Raw genomic sequence first — 11,439 nt, 5'->3', positions numbered from 1 at the left:
TCATTTCTCTGTAACAGTAGTATTCTGCAAGGAAATCTACATACATTAATTCACCATGAGACAAACAGAATATGTAGAGTCTCTTCTTTTTTTCAAGTTCCTCTTCTGGCTAGTGCAGATTTTTAACGTTAATTTTCTCCCAGCATGTGATTCCTAAGGACACTTTAATTCATGGGGTCCATTGTTTCAGGAGTCTGATAGCAAAGGGAGAGGCATGAGTGTTTCCCTTTAAAATATCTCTTCTTCTGTCAGGGTGATGGTTATAAAGGATAAACTGAGGACAGGCAGGTGTTCAGGGGTTATGTGACCAGTCAGAAATACAGCCAGGTGGGAGACAGGTACACACACAATCTGGGAAGAGTCTGGGAAGAGTTAGAGAAAGAAGGGCAGAAAAATGGGATGATAGGAGACATTACAGACAGCAGAGGGGCGAGGATCGGAGGAAAGAAAGAAATACAGATAAGCCTGGGGCAAAAGCAGGTGACAAGTAGAATGTACTGCAGGCAGCAGGCCCCCAGAGCTGTCCTTTTCTCTACCAGAATTATCTCAGCTTCTTGAGACGCAGGTAGATCCCCTCCTTGGACTTCAACACCAGTCTCAACATGGGGACCGGGATCCTGTTGGGATCTGGCAGCAGCTCAAAGCGGAGCAGGGTCAGGGCCACGGCCACCTTCAGCTCATTCATGGCAAACTGTTTCCCAATGCAGTTTCTGAACCAAGCAGAAACATAAAGTGAGATGTGCTGTTTGGCATGTTCTGAGTACAGTGAGCATTGTTCCTAGAACCTCAGTCCTGAAGGGCATTAGGGTACCCCATCAGGGTACCAGTCTAATCATTTTCCTTAGAGGTCACACACCTAATAGTTCACCTGCTTTGAGATCACACAAGTACCTGAATCCCTTGTCTTTGTGCATAGGCTTCTGACCTATGACAAAGTCTCTCATTCCTCTAGGGCATTCTCTGCCCCTAGTCCTGCTCTTGGATGTGTGAAATGTCATTTGAACAGTGCCAGAATTGTGGGGCATAGAGTACAAGCACATGAGTTATTTAATGAGGTAATCATTAGTTAGCCATTCTCTCTCCTAACGGTTTCTGGATCTCCACTATGAATACCCCTATTAGGGGCAATATGAGAAGGGGTAGATCACCATCCTGGGGATTATCATCTATGCATAAAAAATGAATTGATCCTAGAATGGGAGTCAAATATTAGCAGTAGAAGCTTCTGGTGAATGCATCTGATTGAGAATCTTCAAGCTGTTCCTCCATCTTCCTCCCACTCCACTGTCAGGCTCTGACCCCTCATTCCCTCAGACTACCATCATCTGCAGCCCTCTCATCTGACTCCAGAAAAGCCCTTATGTGCATTGTTGCTGCCTTAGTCTTTTGTTCTCCACACGCTTCCTCCTATGCACTCACTCCACCAGGTAGAACAGCATCCAGGTACCTCAGCCCTAACCACACGTACTGTAGGATTGTTGAGCCGCCATCTCTTATCTGTCTAGCCCCACTTCCTACTTCAGCTCATGCTGCTCAAGTTGCCTGTAATGTTTCTCTCCACCTCACTTGAATAAATCTAACTAATCTTATCAATAAAAACCAAGAGTCAGATATCAGGGTAAAACCTGAAAGATCAGAGAACCTGGAGGGCAGCCACAATCGTTTCTTTCCTCTTCCGTTCCTCCAGTCCAAAAGGGCCAAGATCCTGTCTCCACCCCACCTTATCACTTCCTGTCCCTCTCTGTACAGACCTCCAGATCTCTATGGTTAACTAGTGGCTAGCTTCGCCCTCTGATTCCAAGCAAGTTTTATTTGTCAGAACACAAACAAAATATTACACAACATTCACTGTCACATCCAAAGGAACAAGCTAAGAGTCAGCTAGCTCCATATCCTCTGTGGCTGCTCATCTCCTCCAGGACTCTAAGGTATCATTGGTGCTTTTTTCAAGGCCCCACTACACTTCAGATTATAGGACAGCAAGGAATGTGTAACAAACTGTCAATGAGTGATGCATGAGTAAGAGACAGGAAGAAGGAATGATGATTACTTCAAATACATGTGTCTGACTATATACACTTCTGGTCTTGTTGCTGGGCTGGGATCAGAATTCTACACTTCTGCATTCCTGCCTCAGCAAAAGGCATGGCAGAAAAATACAATTTTAAAATACTTTTGCATTTGAATTTACTGAGTTGAATTTTAAAAATAAAATAATATGCACAGAGGATAAAGATTATATAAGCTAGAAATTTAGCTTCCTACAAGTATCCTACCCTCCAATGGCTGCATTGTTTTGGGCTGGGTATGATGAAATTCTTAACCATGGGAATAAACTCCATCATATGTTTTCTTATTTTTTTCTTCCTATTTGTTTGTTTGTTTTACATCCTGACTGCAGTTTCCCCTTGAAATGCCATGCATTAAGCCTGTTCTGTGGGAGCTGATTCAGTACTGTAGGTTTCAAAGAATTGGTCAATCAGAAGAAATTCTTAGCTTTAATTTTCTCCCCCTATATAATCCCTAGAGACATTTTGACTCATGATGACCATTGTATCAAACCTTAAGAAATTTTGGGGAATTTGTGTTCTACAGGATGAGTCCTGTAGACTTGGTGGATTTTCACAGCAGCCCTTTAGCACCTTGTCTCATTCAGCTCTCCGTCACTGTACATACCAGTTATGGCATACATCATCACTAAACAGAGGAGAGGCTTTTCCTCAGAAGCTGTTTAATGTCCTCATTCCTGTATTTGTCACCACTGGACTAGGTAGGCTAAGCCTGTTCACTGAAGTCCCTTCCCACATGCAAAGCTTTACAAACTGGGGAAGTATGTACAAGTTGTAAGCATTTGTCTATGCAGCAAAATCTTGTGAGACTAGAAACCAAAAATGTGAGACAATAGCCACTGGTGTCCAATGTACAATGAGTTGTGAATATATATGTGTTGTGCGCGTGTGTGTGTGTGTGTGTGTGTGTGTGTGTGTGTGTGTGTGTGTGTGTATAGCACTTTAACAGAAGAGCCCATACAGTTTCTAGAATTTTAAATATATCACCTTATAATACTTAATACATGCTTATTACATATGTTTATAGGTACATATATTTCAAAGGTTCATAGAAGCATCCAACTGCTGAATTAGTAAGAAAACCTACTGGGCTATAATGAGAATTTTGGGAAAGAGAAATTCTCCCTTCAAGATTATTGAAAACTAAGTTCTTGGTTCAATTTGTATAAAGAATATACTTCTGAAATATGAAATTCAGAATTTGTGAAAATATCAAAGCATATTAATTTTGTATACAAATGTTTCAGTGGCCACAGGACAGTGGGTTAAAAACCTCTGTGGTATACTGAATTGCCATCTTTCTTTCTGGCACAAACACATATACATGACACTATCTGTTCACATATATCAACAGAGATACAAGTAGACCACATAGGGACATAAGCAATCAGAATTATAAAATATTAATGTGTGCCAGAGACTCCCTTTTCCTCTAATCCTTTCCCATCACCTTGCTCCTCCTGAGAAGGGCAGGAAAGCATGGCTGTGCCGAGAAGAATCTGGTGCAAATCTAGAAGGGTCAAACACCTGCAGAGAGAGCACAAAGGCCAGGGTGGATAGGAGTCAAGTCCATTTCCAATGCAAAAGGAGACAGAATGTATAAAGTTGCAATTGAGTAGCTCTTCCCTCTTCTCAAGGCCTTCTTACCTTAGGGTTTGGCCACAAACTTGGGTTATGATGAAGGCCATAAATGGAGATGGCAACTGAGACACCTGTGAGGGGAAGGGAAAAGACATGGAGTGAAGCATAACTAAGCCAACGAAATAGGGCTCTAGACTTATACCCAATAGGAGACTGGCATGCACAATTGGCCTGCATATAAGGAGTCATCACTTAGAGCTAATGATCCTTTCAGGCATAGGAAGCTTAGCAAAGCATGCATTAGAAAACCATGAACCCAGTGATGACAGACAGCAGTGAAGTGTTGGGAGTATCCTGCTTCCAGTAAGTGAAGTGACAGCATACACTCATCAAACGTCTTACATCGACCATTGAAGAACCTACGTCAGCTCACATAACACTCACAAGTCCCTCCCCACCACCCTCAAAGACACTGTTTAATGATCATTTTTCACATGAAATGCTAAATTCTCAATGAGGCCCATTATTTTTCCTATGTTTACACTGCTTGGATGTGACAGAGGTAGGATCATATCCAATGATTAATATGTGTTTTCCTGTGGAGACAAGGAGCTCAGAACTTATCATTAGCTCCTCTCTTTCATCAACTCAAAGTTTCCTGAGAAACTGGGAGACATTACACCCACATGTAGGATTCCATTATCTTTTTCATTTGCTTTTACTCATGAACAAAACCGTACCACCACAAGACTTGTGTCATTCTATTTCAATCCTGAATATCTTAAATGACTGCAATTTCAAGGCTGAGAATGACATTTAATTAGAGGGTGGCATTTCTTCCAGGAGACTTCCATGGTCTCAATTTTATGACCTCATCTCAACTTCAAAGTAAGGATCCAATTTACTGAGAAAACTGAAGCACACGTGAGGACTTAGGTGACTGGCTCTGGCTACCTTTGGGTAAGGAGCGTCCATCAGGGAAGGTGACAGGTGTGTTGAGCTCTCGACTCACACCTGGTACAGGGGGGTAGAGCCTCAGGGCTTCCTTGATGCACATGGTAGTGTAGGGCATCTGGTCCAGGTGATCCCTGAAATGAAGCCCATACTGAAAAATCACACAGAGCTGAGAAGACTAGAAAAAAAATTATCCCGAGCAAGGCAACCCAGACCCACTGATGAACATGGTATGTACTCACTTGTAACTGGATATTAGCTGTTAAGTAAAGGATAATCACACTACAATCCACAGACCCAGAGAAGTTAGATAAAGAGGAGAGGTCCAGGGTGGATGGATGTATCTCCTTGGGAAGGGGAAATAGAATAGATTTTGTGGGTGGACTGGGGGCAGGTGGGAATAGGAACAGGAGGAATCGGGTAGGGAGGAAGGGACAGAGGGAGAATATAGGGCCTGAATTGTCCATTTTTTGTAACCAGGTAAGGCTACCAGTGGTAGAACTGTGACACCAACACAGCCACAAAACCTATGACCCATAAGCTGTCCTGCCTGCAAGATGCACTGGGACAGTGGTGACTCAGAGCTTGTAGCTGTGGCCAACCAATGATGGGTCTAATTTGAAGCCCACACCTCTATAGGGAACCCATGCCCAGCATTGCCTGGACAGTCAGGATCAGGAAGCTGGACGGCTTAGAGACCTAGGGTAGAACCAAACGTGACTGACAAAAAGTCAATGAAATAATTCCTAATGATAATCTGCTATTCTTCTAGATTGGGGTCTTGCCCAATCATCACCAGAGAGGCTTTCTCCAGAAGCTTATGGGAACAGATACAAAGATACAGCCAAATTAGGTAGAACTCAGGAAACTTTGAAGAAGTGGGGGGGGGGGAAGGATTGTAGAAGCCAGAGGGGTTGATGACACCACAAGAACACATCCCACAGAATCAACTAAGCAGGCTTCACAGGAGCTCACAGAGACTAAAGCCGCAACCATAGAGCCTACATGTGTCTGCACCGGGCCCTCTGCATACACGCTGTGGTTGTTTAGCTCGGGGTTTTTGTAGGACTCCTAATGAGGGAGTGAGTGTCTCTCTGACTCTTTTGACTAATCTTGAGGCCCTTTTCCTCCTGCTGGGTTGTCTGGTCCAGCTTTGATATGAGGGTTGATCCCTAGTCTTATTGCATCTTGTTATGCAGTGTTTGGTTGATATCACTTGGAAGCCCGCTCTTTTCTGAAGGGAAATAGAGGATCAGTGAGTCTGGGGAAGAGGGGAGGGGAGGAGAGTACAGGAAGTGGGGAAGGGAGGGGAAGCTGTGGTCAGGGTGTATTGTGTGAGAGAAGAATAAAGAAAAAGAAAACAATTTTAAAGAGATCTCTTCTACAAGAAGGCAGGAGTCTCCTTTGTCTTGAGTTTTTCTCACCAGGTGATAGAGGTTCCATCACCCAGGATGCTCTGCACCTCCTCTCTGCATCTTTGTTGGTGCTCAGGGTGGGTGGCCAGAGCATAGAAAATCCAGGATATTCCACTGGCTGTTGTGTCATGGCCCTCAAACATGAATGTGTCCACCTCTGCACGCAGGTCCTCATCAGACAAACTGTTCCCATCCTCTGTCTAAGTGAATGCACAGGTAAGAGAGCAAAGTTGTATCTAATCTGTGCCTCTGGGCCAAACCTCACCCCCGAACCCCACTCACTTTGGCAAACAAAAGGATGTCCAAGAAATCCAATCGCCTCTTCTTCTTGACCTTCTCCAGCTCTTCCTCATTCTTCAGCTGAGTCTTCCTCATCTTGATCACTCCATCTACCCCATGACAGCATTTGTCAGATAGATCCCAGAGCTGCTGTAATTCACAGGATCCCTGACCCCAATCTGTGTGTCCTATGAAGCCCAGGGTACATGTGCAAGTGGGAATTTGGTCATGGTTTGGAGTCTGCACAATCTCATATACCTCAAGCCTCCAATCAGAATCATGGACCACAGAGTCACGTTAAAGGCTATTGGATGGGTCCCATGCAGTGTTACCAACGTAATGAAACTGGTAATTCTTGTAATGTACCACATGTGCTAACATCCTAGCTCCCAAATCTTGCATCTTGGTAGTAACTAACAGAGTGTCTCAGGTCCTACAGAGGCTTCTGGTAAATTCACTGTGTCTGAGATGTATGATCATATCTTTGGGATGAGCCTGATAAAGGAAGAAGGGGTGGGAAGGCAGAACCTGTGTGCTCATGAGCAATCTGGCAGGCACGGTGGGACAAACGGCCATCGGAGAACATTTTGTAGATGGTGTCATTCTCATAAAAGGCACTCCTAATTCGAAAGAAAGCCAGGTTGTTCAGATCCTCAACAGCCTTAGTGTAGGACCTGGAATTTCTGAAGACAGGAGATACAATATACTGGTTATGGGAGTGCCTGACCCAAGAATAGAGTGGGCTCTATAGTCATCCTTTCACCTGTGGGACACACAGCACCAAGGCACACATCACTTATGTCTTAATATGTTTTCAAATCCTTGAGACCTTAGAAAATGGCCTTCCACACTTGCTAGAACTCTACTATGTCTTGTTGGGGCTGGTTTGAAATTAGAGCTTCACCTAGGGCTGGGTGAGAATCTTGCTTTCTGTGGAGGCAACTGTCTTCGCTGCCCCACTTACATCTTACTAAAGCCTTACAAATTGGTAAGACCAAAGACTACAAATAAAGGTGTCACTCACCCTTCCAACTGGACACCTCCCTGATAGCTGAAAGCACACTTCATAATGGTGTCCAGAGTCATTGAGGATATATAGTGAAAGATCTCCAGAGGGTGGTCCTGGCCATCAAGCTTCTCCCATCTGTCCTACGGTGAGAATGGGACAATTACATATTTTCTTCAGAAGACCTGTGTTTAGACTAAGATTTTTCTGTTTATTTATGGTTAACCAGTCTGGAGTCCCTCACCATTAACATCATATGCTTATACCAAATTAAAAGCATGAAGCAAATGTTTACAATCTGATGCCTGCTTCTTCCAAATCTTTTAACAAAACATGATATCCAATTATTGCTTGTTTGTTTTTAGAAACAAATATAATCTTTCAGTTTATAAAAATGGCCCCCTTGGTTTTCTGAGAGTGAACTAGACTTGAAAAATGAGTGTAAATACCAATATAGGAATAAAACATGTGAAGGAAAATAACCTGTGGTGTGAATGAACATGCCTCATGAGTGCTATCAGTGACTTTAATTCCATTTCATTTATCAAAAGTTTGATGAACATGGTGAGGCCAGAAATCAGGGCCTAATAGGAGGTAATGACTAGAGTTTGTTGGACCATAGGGACATTGTGAGTGTACCGTGAATGGTGTAACAAAATGAGATATAGATAGAGCAACTCACCAGCATTGTATTGACAGAGTCAGCCATGATTCTGACATAGGGTTTGAGGATGTCATAGTGGAAGGCTGGGGTCAACATCCGTCGGTGCTGGAACCACTTCTTCCCATTCAACAGAAGCAAACCATAGCCTGGGCCAGAGACTGGTATATGAGTGTTTCTGGTAGAAGTGGAATCAATGGTACCCCTGGGAACATTTAGTCAAATTCATTGGGGTAGAATAAGGAAAGAAAATGGTGGGATTTCTTAGACAAAAACATGGACAGTGAGACTCCAAGTCTGTCTGATGAAATCTTCTGTGACTAAGAAGTGAGATAACAAAAGAAAATGTGTTGGGATCAGGTCAAGAGAGACAAATATAAATGTCTAGCCATGAATGTTTGAAGAAATGATATGTCAGAAACTAGATATCATGCACACTCACACCAGCATTAGAAAGGACCAAGGAAGAAGAGAAATAAAGCCTTCATGTTTAGGGATGGATCATGATATTTGTGGCCAATCACCCGTTGTTTTCCATTAGCCAAAGAGCAGTCAGGAAAACACATTCTTTATTTTAATATGCTTACCAATCCAGGGAGCAATAAATCGGTAAACACCAGAAGCCTTTGGATCTGAAAAGTAACACAGATCTTGAGGAACAGATAAAGAAGCTTTTATGAACTCTTTAGTTTTTCAGAATTGTTAAACTTACTGTGTGTGTGTGTGTGTGTGTGTGTGTGTGTGTGTGTGTGTGTGTGTGCATGCATGTACACCTGCTGCAGTGTTTGTGTGGAGTTCAGAAAACAACTGAGGAGTTGGTTTATTTTTCCCACTTTCAGTGTGGGTTTCAGGGCTCAAACTCAGGTCATCAGGCTTCGGCAGCAAACCCCTTGACCATCTGAACCATCTCAGCAACCAAGCCATTAGTTCCTGGTGTATGTTTGCTGACAGTTTGTTGTTCCCTATCACTGCTCACTGCCTCCCGTTCCTTTCTATCTTTGTCTCGCCAGTTATCTGGGCTTAGGAGGACAGACTTCATTGTACCAGCAGCTGAATGTCTCTGTCACTATGATGTTTGAAAAACAAAAACAAAAAACTCTCGAAGCCAAAGAATAACAAAAAGACCTGGGTTTTTTTGGTTTTTTTGTTTTTGTTTTTTGTTGTTGTTCTTTTTCTATAATGGGCTGTGGCTTAGTAGTCCTATGAGCCAGGTGAGTAAGCAATTAGAGGTTTTCGAATCCAAGACTCTGGATATAAAATTTGTTCTTCACCTATTGAGAAATTTGTGAAACACATCAACTCAATTTGTTTTAAAAGAAAAATATGAAAACTTAAATTAAGCCCTGTGCAGCTATTTTAAGTGTTGAGAGCTATGTAAATATTGTTAGTCATCTATGTCGGTCTCTGAACAGGGAGAATGGTAGTAGGTGCTATTTAGACATTGATGGCTGAAATGTCACTCTTTTCTAAAACTTCACATACTTGGGGCTTGACCATTGGATGGCAGTCATGCTACAGCAGCAATGAAGCTGGGCTCTCACCTGATCTCCCCAGAATCATCTTCACATAGTCAGGGTCATAGAGCAGGACTCGAGCACAGCTCCCTGAGAGCCACTGTGAGCAGGCACTTGGGAATTTCTCCACCCATGTAAGAATCTGCTGGAGCTCCTTGTCCTTTGGGAACAGACACCAAAGAAAAGACAAATTAGTGAAAATGTTCTTTGACTTCTAGTACTTTGTGTGGTATGGGAGAGGCAGGACCATCACAGGGACGTAGCCCTGAAATGCTCAGAAAAAGAAATTTAGGTCAGTTTGATAATCTGTATTTTCTTTCATCCAGACCTTTGCTGTGTCCAAGAACTTGCCCTGGCGAGATCCTGAAGCCTTGTTAGATGGAGCTAATGCTCTTTAGAGAAGCTATTGGGGTAAGAGCCTCAGCATTCTGTAGGAGCTCTAAATTTACCTATTCTTAGATGTGGCTGGTGTGCAGTCCCTCACTGAGTGCCTCTTCATGCAGCCCTTACCAAACTGTACTCTACTAAGGGCTACTAGCACAGTCAGACATCCTTACTGCGTATATACACTTGGGGGTGGAGGAGGCTAGTGAATAATGCCAGTTTCAAGGACTTCATGAAACCTTGGAGTTATTTGCTTCCTGGACTTAAGGAACTCCCCTGCAGGGTGGAATGTTTCACCTCCCCATAGAATTTCCAGTATCTTAAGGGGCTTCCTTTCTGAATGGAATATTTTACCCCTCTTTGGAACATCCTATATTGTAATCACAAGTTTCCCTACAAAATGGGCAGTTTTAATCTCAGAGGAAACTGATATGTAACATGGGCCCCAAATCATCACTTCTACAAGTTCTCTCAGTCTTGACAAACCTAGATAATTGTTCTCTGTACCTGGTATTACTCACTCACTCCATAAGGATAGGCTGTTTTCTCATGCCCTTGTGCATTCTGAGATTTGAGTCTATTGTCGACTTGCATCTTCTTAAGAGGGTATATGCTTCCTATGGTTAAGGCAAGCTCACTCTTAGAAGGAAACTGGGTGTTCTTCAGAAACCATGTACTCATCCCACAGCAAACTGCCCCATGGACTGAAACTAAACTATCAGAGCTCCAGCTTTTCATGTTCTTCCATTCTCTTCCTTCTTCCTACCTTCAGTTGGTGTCCCCAAAGCCAATGGGAAGGTGTGGATGGGAAATTCTGGAGCGTCTTGAGCAGCCACTGCCTTCTTAAGTAGAACTGGACTGCCTTGAAAAGCACCAGAAATAGGCTGAGCAGGAAGACCACTTGAAAGAACCCAGAGACACCATCCAAATTTCTGGTGGGGCTCAATACGGAGAAACTCATGATTAGTGACTTCTGGATCACTAGTGTCACTAAGCCTTTGGAGTGACCGCATTTAAGTCATGAGAAGATTGATCCACCTGCTTATGGGAGGGAGAATGGAGAGGGCAGATAGGGATTGACCTCAGGGTCCAAAGTTTATTAACCTGAAACATTGACCTTGGGAAACAGTGAAAACAAAGCCCTAGCAACTGGTCTTGGTAATAGCTATCTACACACCCACTTTCCTGTCTCTGTACTACTTACAAATATTTATTGAGCACCTATTATGTGTTAGGCAATATCCTAGTTGATGAGATAGAATTATGGAATAGACATAATTAGCCTTGATATTCAGAGATCCATATTCTAATTTACCAAACATTCAATAGGTGCAGCTGCTTTACTGTTTTTGTAACATCAAGATGGAAGTGATGTCAAGTAGTAAATTGGTGTGTTCAGATGAACATAGTTGCTGAGAGTTTCTACACACAGTGATCCTTGCCTCTGGACTCCAAATCCAGCTGTTTCTTACATTTTACTTAGGACTTGTCCCAACCCCTCTCCAGTTATGATCCGGGATGAATGTGCCAATGGGTGGAACACTGCAGCTACATTCAGGAGGCTCAAGACCCAGGT

General features: G+C 43.0%; 1 protein-coding gene across 2 annotated transcripts; it reads right to left on the bottom strand.

Annotated features, from left to right (window-relative positions):
* Positions 1–541: 541 nt before the first annotated feature.
* LOC128096877 (cytochrome P450 4A14) lies at positions 542–10,824 on the bottom strand. 2 transcript variants are annotated; one of them, XM_052716962.1, is made up of 12 exons: positions 10,630–10,824; positions 9,507–9,639; positions 8,553–8,597; positions 7,987–8,114; positions 7,323–7,447; positions 6,827–6,981; positions 6,302–6,408; positions 6,029–6,219; positions 4,605–4,738; positions 3,717–3,781; positions 3,520–3,596; positions 542–710 (listed from the first exon to the last, which is right to left on the bottom strand). In XM_052716962.1, exons 1-12 carry the CDS (start codon positions 10,822–10,824, stop codon positions 542–544), a joined length of 1,524 nt encoding a protein of 507 aa, XP_052572922.1. The 2 variants fall into 2 exon arrangements, with proteins under 2 accessions (XP_052572922.1, XP_052572923.1); XM_052716963.1 differs by lacking the exon at positions 8,553–8,597 and having other exon boundaries at positions 678–710; positions 3,520–3,579.
* Positions 10,825–11,439: the final 615 nt, after the last annotated feature.

Source organism: Peromyscus californicus, unplaced genomic scaffold (genome assembly GCF_007827085.1).
Source record: "Peromyscus californicus insignis strain IS unplaced genomic scaffold, ASM782708v3 Scaffold_5__1_contigs__length_169319896, whole genome shotgun sequence".
NCBI classification, from domain to species: domain Eukaryota; kingdom Metazoa; phylum Chordata; class Mammalia; order Rodentia; family Cricetidae; genus Peromyscus; species Peromyscus californicus.
The sequence above is the reverse complement of the archived record's forward strand: the minus strand, read 5'-3'. Positions and strand labels throughout refer to the sequence as shown.